Genomic DNA, 17655 nt, shown 5'->3' with positions numbered 1-17655 from the left:
GGATATCTGACAGAACCTGATCTGATAATGCAATATCTTAGAATTATTCTATTTTAATTTAAAATATTACAACAAAAACATCTACGTAATTTTGGTGAAAAAAATAATGAAAGTTGTCTCCAAGCTAGTGTAGGCACAAACTACTACAATAGTACAATTTAATCATCTGAAGCAATCCAATCTTACAATTGAGGAGTTGATCATGTGATGAAGTATCTCATGGATGATTTCTATGGTCATGATTATTGATCTAGAGAATTTTAGTTGTTCCAGAATTTAAAAACTAATAATTGAACAATCATGTTCCAACTCACAGAATTTAAAAATGCTAAAATATGATAGTTGAAACAAATATCCTTTCAATCAGAATCTTTTGAAGCATTTGATGGTCCAATATTTAAAAAAAATATATGAACAATCATGTTTATCATAGTTTCAGTTAATGTTAATGGTTGTGACCCAAATAAAAATTTTAAAATGCTGAAATTGGTGATCAACACTACCAACTCCAGATTCACAAAGAATTTGCTCTACTGGTAAGTTTTCCCAGCCAATCTTGCAAAAAGTGGGGCATTTGAAGAAACATTTGTCTTACTACAGTAATTTCCACCTTGATGTTTTCTAAACAAGGCTATGTATGCTTATGAGCAATTACCAAATTCCAGTATTTACACAGAAGAGTTAAGGTTGATAATCTTCAGTTTAAGAAGTCGAGTATCTAAAAAAGGTACAAAACGATGAAATATTTACTAAAGATCAGAGTCTAGCTTCGTCTATAACAGAAAAATTAAATACAAGAACAATGGTTAACCACAGCAGTTGCCTTTTTGCTGAATTGGTTGTCCCTTCATTTGAACAGTGTTTGCTGGATTTTTGTTTGCACTGGGTTGGTTTCCCATTCTGCAAAAAAAATTAACAATGACAATGAAATTTTCGAAGTGACAAAGTAAACTATCAATAGTGGAAAGGATTTGAATGCAATTGAAAAGTACACTCCTTTCTTCTAAGAGATTCCAGTGGCAGTGATGGACACTCCTTAACAAATGTAAAGGATCTTGATCTACCTAGGCCCATATTAATATTTTATTTTTTTTTTAATTACAGAAAAACCTGGAAAATAGGGGAAATTTCTGTTTTGGCTTGAAAATTTCTTTAAAATGTATGGAAGTATTGTTGTATTTACAATTGAAGATGATGATTAATGTCTTATTCCATGATTATATTTGATATATTAGGGTATTATTATTATTTTTTTAAAATTTATAATATTTATTGTTAGGAAAAAATTTAAAAGTTAGGGAATAATTAGGAAATAGTTATATTCAATTGTCCTAAGAGTCTTAAGTGATGTAGAATAGCTAATAATCTATGCATTAATTTTTCGATGGACCGGTTGAACATTACAGAATAGCTGATAGTGGAGTGGAGATATAGCATAGAAGCATGACATACCAATAGGGAATGACAAGAAAAAGTAATAATGTAATAAATAATTATTGTGGCAATATGATAAACTCAGAAGGGACATTATACTGAAGTGGCTACAGGGATGTGGCGAAATGCCCTAGGGTTCCTAGTGAGGTACAGAAGACCATGGCCGCCCTCATGAAGGGAGGAAGACAAAGGAAGTTGGAAAAGCAAAGGGCAAGGGAGGAGTAAGATGATGCAGTGCTAGGGAGACCCCCACCAGCAACATGGGCCAACTCTGATGAATCTGATACTGATTATATGCCTGCTGATGTAGAGACAGGGGCAAGAGGAGACAAATACGGAAGGCTCAGGCAGCGACCTGTGTAACACATCAAATGGAACATATTAGGACTGCAAATATGGGGAAAGGAGATGGTTCCTCTGGCTCTAGAGCAACTGCACCAGAGGCAAGGGAGAGGAGGAAGAAGCAGAGGCAAGCGGAGTTGCCTTTCCAGAGATCACAGAGTGTGGGGACAACCCCAACACCAATAGTAGATGATGATGCTGATAATGATGATGATCCCATCGTGGTCCATCACGATCCTACCATATAGAAGATAAAGAAAGCTAAGGAAAGGTAAAGTGGGTGACGCCATCTCGAAGTAATTCTTTTATCATAGCATCCTATCAAATGCCACTAAGGGACCATACTACCAAAGCATGCTTGACACTGGAGAAGGTTGGCAAAACCCAGGAGTGAAGGGAACCTTTTTCTATGAATAGTGAAGGGACCCTTTGCATATGAACTGATGAATGTTTATTTGCCCCAACAAAAAATAAGCTGCAGTACATTGATACACTAAAGGGGAGATGGCAAAACTATGGAGTGACCGTGATGCTCTGATACCAAGGGGTTCAAGTAAGAACCACTCTACAGTAGGATCGATGACAGGTTGCAGCACTACTTCAAAATAACAATAAAATCAGAATTAGTAACTTAGGTGGTAGAGATCAAACCAGCCAATAGAATTTCACCAAACTTAGGTCGAGTAGATTGAGGTGACCCTATCATAAATCGGCCTAGGGGGTAGGCCCGGACCTGAGATAGCTAGTCAAATGGGTGTTGATGTTGACGAGATAATGGTGTCTCGAGATGACCGAGTTCATTCACAGACATCCCGACCAAATGCTTACCATGATGCACATGCCCCCACACATAAAGGCAGAAAGGGCTACCTGATCCGGAGTAGGGCAACGAGGACGTCAGCCGTTAAAGGGTGGGGTAATGTTATGTACAATAGACCCACATCGGTCCCATAAGGGATTGGATGTGGGCATATATAATATTGGGTTTCCTCCCCTTGTAGACCGGTTCATGAGGGTGAGTTCTGCCAATCGTATCAATTGGTGCTTTCATTGATTCAAGAGGCCTGAGCCACCGATCCATACCACCTGAGGAGGAGGAAGATAGCATAGAATCCATGGATATCAATGTTACGAGCTTGACTAGCACTCTCTGAGGCTTGAGTCTGGAGGAGAGTAGTGTGCATGGGCAGTGACGCACACCATCATATGCCATAGAGAGCACCTATTCCGACTACTCTAGGTATGATGAGTATGGTGGCTATGGGCCATTCAGCTCTTCTTTATCATTACACTCTGAGTTCTACTAACCCATCAAAGGTAGTCAATGGCTGAGAAGTGCGCGGATGCGCACTCCTGTGAAGTGAGGGTTAATCACATAGTGGATCATCATTCGTGGACAGCATCTTCTCCTTCTCAGCCCCAACCATACATGCCGATGTCGACTCCACAACCACCATCCAGTTACAATGGCTCTTGATCTAGTTCTTCACGGTTCAAAGATCTCTACCCTAGGTTAGGGTACTTCTAGTATGTTGACAATTACATTTATAGGGCTGCTATGAAGGACTTCGAGCATTTCTTCCAGCATACCATGACATGGCCAGCATTGTGACACAAGTCAAAACTTGCTTCGGCAGCAGCAACAACATTCTAGTGGTTTTGATCTTGCTCAGAACTTGATATGGTACTAGGACTCCAGAATGAGCATAGGGGTGACTTGCATGTATTCTTAAGTCCCATATCTTTGACTCTTTGTAATGAACCATGTATAAACATTTGATAATTCTGTAATGGCTTATAATTATACGTCTATTCATTAATGCATATATAAGTTATTTTAATTCACTTATGTGGGTTCTATACTAAATTTTGTGTGTAATAGGCCATATTAGAGAATGCATTCAGCAACATACAGCATATACTACCAAACTAAGGTCTGTAATCAAACTACCATTGTGGGTGTTTTTTTTTTGTTTTTTTTTTTTTTTAATCTAACGGTTCTGCTATGTTTAGAGGGCCTAAAATAGGGTTTTTTAGACATTTCAGGACCTAATTTAATCATTTGGACCTTGAAACCAACTACCTAAATTTCAAGGCTTCGTGAAATATTTCGGTTTCGACCAGGCTCAAGATCAAAACCTGGAATATGATTTTACTTCTTTACTTCAAACCAAAAGAGGCCTCCAGGACAAGTAGGATGTTGTTCAAGGTTACTTCAATGGTTCAATTATTCTCTAATTTTGAAAATAGTAGGATACAACATTATTAAATTCTTCTAATCCATGTGATGTATGATTGTAATCAACCCGCTATCACATTATTTCAAACGATCATAACAACATAGCAAAACATAAAATTAGTCATCTGCACAAGGTTGATGTTTGACTTAAGAGGCCTTGTAAGTAGCATTAATGGTGGGGATATCAACATTATGTCCTATAATCCTCCAATCACTCACCAACACCGAGTCATGCATGACATCTGTTAAAGTATAATACTACCAAAGCACAAATATATAGGCCGTGAAATCACAGGTTATCAACTTCTTCCTCTCATCAATTTGGGCTCCTAGGAACCCAAACATCTTTTTTCAGAATTAAATTTGTGAATATGAGTATATAACATGATAGAACAAAAGTTTTGAAATTAAATGCAACTTGTTCATATGGTCTCTCCGAATTTTTGCCAGGTTCCTAGAAAATTGTTCTTATGAATCTCTCCATCTCTTTATTCAGTCGTCATGTAATAAACACGGATAGGTAATGCCTAAGATTCAATTAATATGATCATACCCGCCCCACCCCCACCCCCCAAAAAAAAAAAAAATAATATGGTGATGAGTATTCTACCTCCCAAAGAAATATAATTCTTCTTCCAAGAGGACAATCATCTTCTAAATTTCTAAAGACTAGGTCCCAGAACTCAAGACATGAACTAGGCTCCAGTTGAAGACTATGAGGCTCTACTCCTCTTTAATATCAATAACTGCAACCCTTAACTTCTCAAGATCAACTTGAAGAACAATCATACTTTGAAAACAATTTAAAAATGCTTGCTCCTCAGGTTGGAAATATCTTCTGGGTTGATCTCCAAAGATAAGATTGTGACATCCGCAATTCGACAATATGTTATCTTCACTCATAAAAAACTAAAAGCAGATTTGAAGAGTTTGTTTTCCTCAAGAGCCAAGACCCTAATACCTCGCACTCAGATTATGTGCAGGAAGCAGGATAGAGAATAGGCCATCTCCAGCTTCGGGAGATATTTCAGATTCCAAATGAAACGATTCTATTCGACAGATGATTTTAGTTGGAGAAGCTCAAATCTGGAGAATGCAAAACTTGCACTAAGGACACTTAAACTGTTGAATGGAAAAAGGAGAAACAATATCATATTGCCTTGCTATTTCAAAGCCTCAAAGGCCACAAGGCATCGTTTAGAATCTAATTTATATCCAAGTTAAATCCCTTCATCCATTTTCAAGAAAGTCCCTAGAGATAATGATAGGCTTTTTTAATTCATGATTTTGTTATGGCTTTTCTCAATATCACTACCCTCTCTTTACTCACCTAGAAAACTCAAAATAGATTCAAAGGCTCTGCTTTGCTCAAAAGCTCACTACGGACATCACTCATGCCACTGAATAGGAAAGGGAAAATGATATCACTTTGTTCTACTTCTTTCAAAGGCCAAAAGATATATCTTGGAATTTCGTTTTTAGTGACTAGTGAAGAAATTGCATCCCTTTAGTCATTTTCAATAAAGTCCCAATAGACATTATCATAGGCTTTTCTAAGTCACTTTAAATTGGCTATTCTCACAAGACTGCTTTGCCTGCTGCACATTCATTGGCGACAATAATAACATTATCAAGTTGCCTATTTCCTACAAAGGGTCCTGAAGAACATGCCTTATATTTTAACTGCCACTTGTTTGAGTGGCATAATCCTAGTTCCCAAAGCTGTGATTCCAGTCACCCTCTTTATTTACGATAAAAGTTATCATAACTCCTGCCCCCCCCCCTCTTTCAAAAAAGAGCATTCGAAAATAAATTCCCAAGGTATATCAAGGGTGAGAAATTGTAAAAGTAATAATCATTTCCACCAAGAATGAAAGAAATGAACAGATTTCGAACAAGAATCATATTCAATAGAACCCAACCAGAAAATACAGTTAATGTGAAAGATAAGAAGCACTCGTACAACAACAACAACAAACTCAGCCTTATCCCAACTTAATGGGGTCGGCTACATGGATCCAAACAAAACAAAGTAAGGAAAACTGAGGTCTATACAAAAAAAGGGGAATGAAGAGATGTGAAAAGAGCGAAGGGAAATGAGATGAGAAATGGAAAATGGCAAATGGAAAATGACAAATGAAAAGATGGAAAATAAAAAGAAAAATGAAAAATGAAAGTAAGAGGAAAGAGGCACAGCCCAGCAAGACAGGAGAATCCCAACTAAATGAGGCCTGCTACATGGATCCTTGGCCTCCAATAGGCTCTATCAGAGGTCATACTTGGCACAAGAGCTAGACTATGCATGTCCTTTCTCACAACTTCTCCTATGATCATTTTAGGCCTGCACCTAGCTCTTTTATCTCCTTCAATCGGAATCATATCACTCCTTACTGGGGCATCCCTAGGCCTCCGTTGTACATAACCATACCACCTCAACCAACTCTCTCGGAGCTTGTCATTGATCGGGGCAACTCCCAAGTTAGCTCTAATACATTCATTACTTTATCTTTCCTAGTTTTTCTGCACATCCATATTAACATCCTCATCTCAGCTACACATAGCTTCTCAATATGACACTTTTTAACCGCCAACATTCTGCCCCATACATCAAAGCCAGTCGTACAACAGTCCTATAGAACTTTCCTTTAAACTTTACAAGAATGCGTCGATCACACAGCACTCCGGATGCACCTCTCTACTTCATCCAACCCACTTTAATTCTCTCTGAAACGTCATCCTCTATCACCTTCTTTATTTATGATTGACCCCAGATATCTAAAATAGTCATTTTGGGGTAACTCTCTTTTCTCAATTCGCACTACTAGTTTTTTTTTTTTTTTTTTTTTTTAAACCAAAGAAAAAGTTATCTATAGTTTACCTTTTCTTGATCTCACTAGCCATGGTCAAGAAAGCCTGCTCTACATTAATTGCATCTTTGGCACTGGTCTCAAGGAAAGGGATCCCAAGTTCATCCGCAAATGCCTGCAGGTTCATTTGAAACAGTCAGAATCAAGTCAGTCCAAAAATGCAAAAATAATAATGTACTGAGGAAAACAATAAGCTGCCATCGGTACAGAGTTCAGATCCTCTTTAACCACACAGATGTTCATAACTACTTGATTAACTCAAAGACACCTGATGCAAAATTTTCTACCACAATAAATGGATCTAATGTAGTCCTAGATAGGTAGGAGACCTACTAGGAGCCAGTTCAACCAGGATCTAATCTGAATAGGTCATCCGAATGGGTGAAACTTGAGTTTTATGTCAAAATTAGGGTTAAAGTTAGGTTTAGGTTAGGGTTGTCTTATATAGTAATGATGGGCAGGTGTAGGGAAGTCTAATGGTATAGGTTTTATGATGTCTGAGTGAATGGAAGTAGGTTAGGTGAGTTGGGCAGCAAGATAAGGTTATTTGAGACAATTCCTAATGGAGGTAGAAGAAGGGGATTCTAGGGTTTAGAGATATGATTAGGTTACTAATTTCAGAATTAACATGTCATGAAATCAACTACTTATTCTGAGCATGAAATCAGAATCGACTATGGTTGAAGGTCTGAAACTGTGTTTTAATGGAGGTAGGGGCAGAATGGGAACTATGAGAATATATTCAAATCAGGCCACAGGATTTAGGTCAAATTTGAATCACTTCCCAAATTAGGGTTAATAGAGGTATGGTGAAAATCTGAGTTCAATCGGATGGCTGGTTTGGTAGATCTCCAAAAGCACCTTGTATGTGACCTTCTAGAAGGAAGAAGAATAGTTGCAGAATTTCTTACTTGTTGCAGGTCTTCAATGGTAGCAACTTTGAAGATGAACAATGGGGTCTCCCGGTCTTCACGATGCAAGGAGATAAGTAGCAGCCCTCCCGATCTTCACGATGCAAGGAGTCGATTGGAGATCCACCAATCCCTTCAACCTTGATATTACTCACAAGGCACACTCACGATGGAGCAAAGGCAGCAAGCATAAAGCTAATTTTTATTAATCAAATTCGTATTCAATACTTGACCCCCTTAGAACCTTATATAAAAGACTCAAAATTAGACTTAGACACTAAAAAGGAATGGCCTAATCCAATCATAAACCTATTAGCTAACTTAAACTGACTAAGAAACTGAAATAGACTCAAAATAGAGTCCTAACGACTTAAAACAACTTAAACTACTTAAAATAAAGAAGATTCCCTAGTAGCCAATAGGATATAAGAATCTCTTAGCCAATAGGATTACTTCACTTAAATTAAACTAATTGAACCAATTGGATGCAACCAATTTAAACCGGTTCAATTAAAAACATAAAAATAAACTAAGTATTGGGCTAATCCCGTATGCAACCTATGTACCCCTAGTTTAGGCTCATTAAAGTGGCTTAATACATAGAAAACCCTTGGGAACAAAGGCCCAACATGTATATAACCCAACCCTAGGCCTATTTCTAAAGAAATACGCCAATATCTATGATGAACCTGCATCAACTCTCCCCAACTTGAAAAAATTCGTCCTCGAATTTTGCAGTGATGAGGGAGAATCAACATGTGATTAGCAGTTTTGACCATCCCCAAACAAAATTCCGATGAGGCAGGAACATTGGGGATAAAGTCTTCAATGCGTGGAGCTTTCTCTTCGAAGAACTATGGTGGCATAACAAACTCTATGTGTTCTTTCTTTGGATCAACAACAACTATCAATGTTTCGTCCATAGAGCCTTCAGTGTTAGCAACCTTCTCATCTAATGCATGAGACACAAGCTCCACCTCTTCAAGAGCTGCATCTTTAAGGTCATTGTTTTCCTTTGGAATGCTCTCAATCAGCTTTTCATCTTCTACTGGTTCAGCTTTATCTATTTTGTTCTCTTCAATGTATACCTTTTCAGTAGAATCTTCTACAATTGTGTTTTGGACCTCCACATTAATTTGATGGCCGAGCTTCTCAACCATGATCTCAACTACTGCGTTGGTAGAATCTTCTGTTGGTACATCCGCCATTGGTGAAGCTTCATACACAATTGATGCCACTTGTGTTTGAGTAGACATGTTCGGCAGTCCCTGTGGTTGTACAATCGATGTGGTTACCTTTGGTTGTAACCTTTTTAGAGTAAACAAATGGTATAGACGTTGTCGATCAGGTAGGACACACGAGTTGTTTTCAGGTTCAATCCAGCCTTGTCACTCGTCCAACCAATTGCAACCTCCTGCAATAAAGCTCCTTGGAGATGGTACCGGCTTACACCAAGCACCATCATGGTATGAAGAACACCCAAATTCAACACAAACTTTACCTGTAGGCTCGATGCAAATCTCTCCTGATTGGGACAACATATCCATCACAGATTGTGAAATAATATTATTACGTCTCCTCTCATCAACAACTAAGATGGTTATACTCCCATTGGGTAGACGAACTTGGGTCTTGAAAACGAAGAGAGGTGGGTCTTTCAAGGCTTGGTTGGAGTTTCCCTCCGCCATAGCTCTGATACCAATTTAATGTAGTCCTAGATAGGTAGGAGACCTACTAGGAGCCAGTTCAACCAGGATCTAATCTGAATAGGTCATCCGAATGGGTGAAACTTGAGTTTTATGTCAAAATTAGGGTTAAAGTTAGGTTTAGGTTATGGTTGTCTTATATAGTAATGATGGGCAGGTGTAGGGAAGTCTAATGGTATAGGTTTTATGATGTTTGAGTGAATGGAAGTAGGTTAGGTGAGTTGGGCAGCAAGATAAGGTTATTTGAGACAATTCTTAATGGAGGTAGAAGAAGGGGATTCTAGGGTTTAGAGATATGATTAGGTTACTAATTTCAGAATTAACATGTCATGAAATCAACTACTTATTCTGAGCATGAAATCAGAATCGAGTATGGTTGAAGGTCTGAAACTGTGCTTTAATGGAGGTAGGGGCAGAATGGGAACTATGAGAATATATTCAAATCAGGCCACAGGAATTAGGTCAACTTTGAATCACTTCCCAAATTAGGGTTAATAGAGGTATGGTGAAAATCTGAGTTCAATCGGATGGCTGGTTTGGTAGATCTCAAAAATCACCTTGTATGTGACCTTCTAGAAGGAAGAAGAATAGTTGTAGAATTTCTTACTTGTTGCAGGTCTTCAATGGCAGCAGCTTTGAAGATGAACAATGGGGTCTCCCGATCTTCACGATGCAAGGAGATAAGTAGCAGCCCTCCCGATCTTCACGATGCAAGGAGTCGATTGGAGATCCACCAATCCCTTCAACCTTGATATTACTCACAAGGCACACTCATGATGGAGCAAAGGCAGCAAGCATAAAGCTAATTTTTATTAATCAAATTCGTATTCAATACTTGGCCCCCTTAGAACCTTATATAAAATACTCAAAATTAGACTTAGACACTAAAAAGGAATGGCCTAACCCAATCCTAAACCTATTAGCTAACTTAAACTGACTAGGAAACTGAAATAGACTCAAAATAGAGTCCTAACGACTTAAAACAACTTAAACTACTTAAAATAAAGAAGATTCCCTAGTAGCCAATAGGATATAAGAATCTCTTAGCCAATAGGATCACTTCACTTAAATTAAACCAATTGAACCAATTGGATGCAACCAATTTAAACTGGTTCAATTAAAAACATAAAAATAAACTAAGTATTCGGCTAATCCCGTATGCAACCTATGTACCCCTAGTTTAAGCTCATTAAAGTGGCCTAATACATAGAAAATCCTTGGGAACAAAGGCCCAACATGTATATAACCCAACCCTAGGCCTATTTCTAAAGAAATAAGCCAATATCTATGATGAACCTGCATCAGGATCAATAGCACACTCGTAATTCATAAAAGCAGCCCAGATAACATGAAAACGAACATATCCATCAAAATAATTAACTTTTGTTCCAGTCAGACATGACCTAAACGATACTTAGAATCCAAATTCCCATCAACAAATCGTGGCAGGTATATCACAACAGAATCTGTATCAGTCAGCGGAAATCAGAATATGTCAGCATATTTCAGCCAAGTGTTGAAATTTAGTACTATGATACTTCTAACACACGCCTGTTAACCTCTAAAATCACTTGATCACTTGCTCCACGGTTAAAAGTTTCGATCACATAACTAATCAGTCAAGAAAAGATGATTGACTTATGAACCAGAAAGAACATCTGAGGATCGTTAGATCAGGTCCATATATTAAAACAGCCACATCACTGGATTCCTCCCACTGACTGTGATCACAATCGACTGTTTATCCTTCCTTATTTATTGAGGGGGATTCCGTTATTGTTACTGGTTGGTAATAATAAGCACACCCAGGCCATTGAAATATTACCCTAATTGGGAGGGCAAGGTACATTTGTATGAGGAATATTTTATTTTAGTGGATGCCAAAATCAGGAAGGTTGGCAAGAGATGGAGTGTATAGAGATTAGAGAGTCACTCTAGGTTGGGCCATTTATCGGATGGTTCTGTTTTGGAGAGGTAGGGTCTGGGTTGCTTGAAGTTCTAAGGTGGGATTGGCTCCATAGGACCTTCTTGTAGCTGTTATATTTTATGTGATTTATTTGTTTCTTTTCAACCTTTCATTATTTCCAATGAAATATATTATTCATTTCTTTGGAGGGGAGGGGGGAAGGCAGGAAGACATAATGAACGCCAACAAATACAGATTGAGACAGTTAACAGACTAAATTCAACCTTGCCATAGATGTAAAGTCATAACAAATTACCTTTGCAGTTTGTGTATCCACAACCTTGTTCTCAACCAAATCACATTTGTTTCCAACTAGAAGCTTGCATACACTATCATTGGCATATCTATCAATCTCATTTAACCACTGCTTGACATTGTTGAAACTCTCCATCTCAGTAACATCATAGACAATCTGTTGAAATCCAAAAATCAGCGAAATCTGTTACCATACTGGAAGTTGAACACAACTGAAACAATAAGAAAAACCTATTGCCCTTTATTCTCCCTAAATTTCACAACCCAAAGCTATTACCGTAACGGCGTAACCAAATGATTGCACAGTTCGAAAAGGACCACAAACCAGCTTTTTCACTGAACATTATTGATGCAGATCAGAAAGGACAAAGAAGAAGGGTCGCAGGCCCGCAGGCCCGCAGACCAGGGCTATCGGCTGGGTCAGAACTGGATCAAGAAACTGGGCCACCTCAGTGTCCAGATTGTGTGGTCTTCTTAGCAGCCTTATTTTCCTCATATTTTTTTATTAACTGTCGTTATCATTACTTAGGCTGTAACTAGATTATTTAATTGCAGTCCTGTTTGGGTTGTCTTTTCTGTATTATTTAAAGTCGTTTGGTCAGACTTTCTCCAAACACAGTTATTGATTGGGGGAGTTTTCCTAGTCTGTTTTGATTTCTTTCTTTTCTGTCCTGTCCAGGAATGGCTCTAGCCTTTCCTATGATGAGTCTGGGTCTGTCCAGCACACATCTATATGTGCATGGAAGGGGCTAAGTCTTCCCCATCGATTTTTCAATGAATGAAAAAAAAGAAAAAGCTAAGTTGTTATTCTAGTTTTGTGGATTTCAGGCCATAATCTTGTGTATTCAAAAGAGTGATCACTCAGTGGATTCTGAGCAGTACTTCTGTAGATTAAAAAGGGAGGTTCTGGCGGATTCCTAATCTGGTTCTTCTATCTTTTCTACATCAAAATTTAGGTCAGAAATTTCTTGAACTTTCATACCCTGCGATTACCTGTTTCTTATCGTCCTTTAATTCTGTTTTGTTTATTTGATATGCTGATCTGATACCAAGGTTCAGGATTTTGGTGTCAACTGGGATTTCGACCCTAGTCAAAACTGAAATGGCACCGAAATATGGTCCATTTCAGCAGGGAAAAACAAAACATTGAAGACCCCTCAATTCGCATGCCATTTTTTCGACAAGTGAAGAAACTGAAATATGCCATGGAAATTTCAACATTTCGGCCAAAATTTTGAACTGTCTGATACATAGGTTGCTGCCCTAATTAAACTTCATTTTATTATTCTGCTTTCTTATTTCTAATTCTAGTTTCAATTCCTGTTTTATAAACCTAAAAAATCTAATTTCATAAATCCTACTTCTTCATATTCTGGTTTTCTGAATCTGATTCAGTTTCTAATTTCTGCTTTCAGTTACTTGCTTGATTAACTGAATAGTACCTTACTTCAATTCTGATTTAAAATCCTAAATACTGCCACCGATTCTGCAGTGCTTGAACTTTCCAGTTCAAATAGGATTGTTTCATAACTTTGAATCTAGCCATCAGATTTCAACCAAACTTTGTTTTGATATTTCCCTTGATTAATAGACCACTCGACCAGGGTTTTCAGGCAATTGCATTTGTTTTAATCAAGTTATTGATTTTCTCTTAAATCGGGTTGATGCAAATATGGTCATTCAATTGGGCTCGAAGGTGCACATGTACCTGGTCCATATCCAGGGTTTATTCCAACCCATATTGAGCCAGCATATTATGAGGAGATCGACCTGCATATATTATGAGCCCCACAGCTAGCTAGCTTGGAGATCAAGTTGGAGTTTAATTATCAATTGTGTGGAGACTTGTTAGGCTTAGTTTTAGTTATTTTTAATTCCTATTTCAGTTATGATTTGTAATAGCCAATAGGATTTACTTTTCCTAATTAGATTAGGATTTTAATTTCAGTTTCTATAAATCACTTATAAGGGAAATTCGCCATTGAGAACGATTGATTGAAGATTAATGAGATTTGAAGAGTTTCCTTCAGAGGGCCGTGTGATTCAGTTGTTGGGGTGAGAAGCCTTGGGTGTGATGCCATTGCTACTTCGATTATCCTCTTTCTCTATACTCTGCTTTTCTGGTCATAAAGGTACTGCTTTCACAACTCATCAATCGGTATTATTGTTTGGATTTCATTCTCTGAGTTGCTTAGACTTCATTCACAGATGTGTGATTACTATTGGTAATCCATTCTTGATATTTCAAACATCCACAATCTCAAATTTAACCGCTGCTGGCATCCCTGTTTTAACCCAGTTTTCAGCCAACCTTGTTCTTACACTTGAGACTGTTTGGCTTATCTGATTAGAACCAACTTTAGGGGATTTCAAGGTCCTCTTGAGAGGGACACTCGAGTACTCGACCTGGGTTTGGGCTGGTTCTGATGCATAGAACTGCTGCTACTCAAAATCACCTTAATTCTGCCTATGTGTTAAAACAGACATGAGTTCTTCTGATTACGCTTTAAATCTGTCCATTAACTGTGAACCCAATTTTGGGAATTAATTGATTACCCCTAGGTGAAACTCAATTTCAGTTTGAAGCTAATCTGATCTCCAGATTTTATTTAATTTATAAATCTCTACCTTCTGGAATCTCTTCTCAGTTTTCATAATTCTTAAATTAGTTTTAATCCGACCATTAGAGTATCTGGGAGGGTTTTTGGGTTCATCCCACCCACCCACCCCCCAATCACTGGTTCTGTTCCTATCCTGCGATTCTGGATTTTATTGGTTTTTTAATCCCCCAATCCATTAGGTGGCTACAAACCCCATTAATAATATGTCTAATGCACAGTCATCAATCAAATTCAGTGATTTTCTTGAGTCAAAAATAAATGCTAACAAGTCTGAGGATTTAAGTTTTCTTTTGGATTTTACCACAGGGGGGGGGAGGTGGGGATAAAAAAGGAAACAACAAACAATTAAGAGCTAAAATATTTTAACTTGTTTTAAAATTGTCATATCATAATACCAGAAACTCTTTTAAAAGATCTTTGTGAAAGGGTGAAAGAAAGAGTTTAAGGAAGATACACATATTACTGGCGACGAGTTTTAAATCATACTTTCTGAGCTCCTTTATCCAAGTGCCATCAACTGAAATACAGGATGCATTTGTGAGGGACCTTCTCCACGCCTCCCCCCCCCCCAAGGAAAAGAAAAGAAAGGAACAAAGGCGGTTATCTCTTAAAAAGGAAATTTAAAATTCAGAAAAGCATTTTACTTTGAGGGAAAATCCCGTATAACAACATCCTGCAAATTTCAAGGGAAATCATTTTCTGAAGTTGTTGAACGCTCTAAAAAGCCCTTAGCAACTTATAGTCTGGTTCTCTCCCCCTCCCCCCCCCCCCCGCCCCCACACCTCCCACCCCCCCCCCCCCTTAAAAAAATATATATACCACAAGGGCATTAAACATAATAAAGCAATAGTCTAACTTAATAAGAACAACCAAAAAAAATGAATATTAGTCCTATGATAAGGATTTCTTACAAAGAGCTTCCATGCCCTTTCAAACAGTAATGCATAAATAGAAAAGCACAAACATGAAGATGAGGCAGCAGCAAACTGTATATAAATGTATTCACTTTTATGAAATATCAACAAGATCACCCGAAGCCAAGGTCAATGAAGAGAAAAGAATTTTGCATACAAAACTAACTGGGAAGGAATCCATACAATGATTCCATGCGCTCCACGGTAATAACTGCTGGTTATAGTCCTGAATCGCTCCTGTCCTGCAGTATCCCACTACAGAAACACAACAAAACAAATTACTTTAAGAGGTTAAAGGGAACAAGATTAAGCTTTCTTTACTCGAAATGTGACAATATATAATTCCAATCAGGCTCAGTTCTCCTATGTGAATAATGTGGCCAAACATGAACGGTTCACATAGGTTACAGAATACCATTAGCAAATGTTTGTGCATTTAGTTTGCATTCTACTAATACTTGGCTTGTAAACCTCCCTTCTGACTGAATCACTTGAACCAATAAACCAGATTAAGGACAAAGGACCAACTTGACTGCACCCTAATACTTGGAAGGCAGACAAGGCTTTAAGTATCATGTTTTGGAGATTATATCACTTCTGACCAATAATAATCTGGATAATTCACAATTAGAAGATCCAAACAAGGGAGAGAAATCCTAAGCTACCACCTGATTAGACTATCCACTTGGTATGACAGATACATTAGCTCCGACACTGGCATCAGATGATCCGACTGAAACCATACCAATCTTTGCTAATATTCAAAGCATTATAAATTTTGTTCTTTGGTTGTTCCAAGCACAAATGAAAGTCATATCATAGATCTAAGAAGAGAAATAGGCAATGTTACAATCTTCAGACAATGTACCACTGAAGATGTTCTTCCCAAAATGACAGGCCCAGAAGGCAATAGTTTAACATTACTACTGAGTAGTCAGTAAACATCAAATTTTCCAGAATCCCCCAATTTTCAGAGACATTTTATATGAGCTGAAGGTCATTTCTGTCATTCATAGGTTCTGAGATACAAATCCCAAAAGCTTCTGAAACATTTTGAGGAGATATGACGCCTACATGGTGGACCAGGAATAGGAAGATAGGTACTTAAACTATCACTAAAATCTCAGCAGCTATACTGTTACTATGAAGAGTAAGCAGCAGTGGAAATTGCAGTTACAGCTAATTGTCAGATCCTACAAGTAACTTGCTAATAATGTCTTTGCATTATGCTTCGCTTTGCAGTTCAACATGTCAGGCCCGCATTGCAGTTCAATATGAAGATTCTCTGAACTTTAAAAAATAGCAATATTTCTAGGATTCTGATTAAAACTGGTGAGAGAGAAAACGAAATCACGTAACATCTCACAAAACTCTGGTACAGAATTTGAATTTACCAAACCATCCCATATACATGTCAATGCAACTATTGAATAACAGAAGCCCAATTTTTAAACATTATTTATGAAAACTAGGAATTCAAATTACTCACAATTTGCAGCTTGATAGTCTTTCCATCCAACTCCACCGTCCTAATTTTCTGTAAAAAATAAATTAAAAAGAAATTTCCCCAAACATTATAATCACTAAAACCAGTCAAAGACATCTGAAATTTTAAAAAGGGATAAATATGAGAGAGAAAAAAAACTCACAAAATCAACTCCAATTGTACTAATGTAGCTGTCAACATACGAATCATCCTAAAGACAAAACAACAACCGTTTTCAATATCGATAACAAAAACATTATCATCAAAGTGGAACCAAATGACTATTTGTATATCTACAAAAACTAAAGCGGAAACTCTTGATAGTGGGAATTCTAAAATACAAACTTACTGCGAATCTCATAAGAAGACATGATTTTCCGACAGAAGAGTCTCCGATTAGCAGAAGCTTGAAAAGGTAATCGCTGCCCAACACGGAATATGAAACAATGTAGTTTATAACAACATATAATATTTAAGAAGAGAAAGGTAGACAAAGAAGATGGATTAAAGAAAGAATCTTACTATTCGGTGCCCATGTTTGAAGATTTTGATTAAAAGATAAAGCGCACACAGAGATTTCTTCTTGCTTAGGGTTTGGTTTGATTTGGTTTGGAAGGCAGAAGAAAGAGGTTTTCCTTCACCCGTTAACAGATCTCCCACGTTTTATATCCATTCCACTCTCCCCTCCACGTTAAATATCTATCTGGCCCCCTTTCTCTCTCCTCACTAAATAAACTGTTTCGTTCTCTGCTATTAGTAATGTCGCTTAGATGTCATTATGTCAACATAAACGCCAACCGTATCATTCTCTCATTATTTAAAGAGGAAATTTTATTTTGGATTTTTAAAAAATGCACCCTGAAAATGCCTATTTGTCCAAATGTCCCCTACAACTTTTCTAATTGCAAATTCTT

At 37.6% G+C, this 17655-nt stretch overlaps 1 protein-coding gene across 1 annotated transcript; it reads right to left on the bottom strand.

Annotated features, from left to right (window-relative positions):
• Positions 1–607: 607 nt before the first annotated feature.
• LOC122656987 (ras-related protein RABD1-like) lies at positions 608–17407 on the bottom strand. Its single transcript, XM_043851710.1, has 8 exons — positions 17264–17407; positions 17091–17163; positions 16905–16952; positions 16745–16792; positions 15439–15510; positions 11722–11877; positions 6894–6997; positions 608–900 (listed from the first exon to the last, which is right to left on the bottom strand). Exons 1-8 carry the CDS (start codon positions 17275–17277, stop codon positions 807–809), a joined length of 609 nt encoding a protein of 202 aa, XP_043707645.1. The 5' UTR covers positions 17278–17407; the 3' UTR covers positions 608–806.
• Between the last annotated feature and the right edge of the window lie 248 nt (positions 17408–17655).

The sequence above is a fragment of the Telopea speciosissima genome, chromosome 3, assembly GCF_018873765.1.
Source record: "Telopea speciosissima isolate NSW1024214 ecotype Mountain lineage chromosome 3, Tspe_v1, whole genome shotgun sequence".
Lineage (NCBI taxonomy): Eukaryota > Viridiplantae > Streptophyta > Magnoliopsida > Proteales > Proteaceae > Telopea > Telopea speciosissima.
This window is presented reverse-complemented; position numbering and strand designations above follow the sequence as displayed.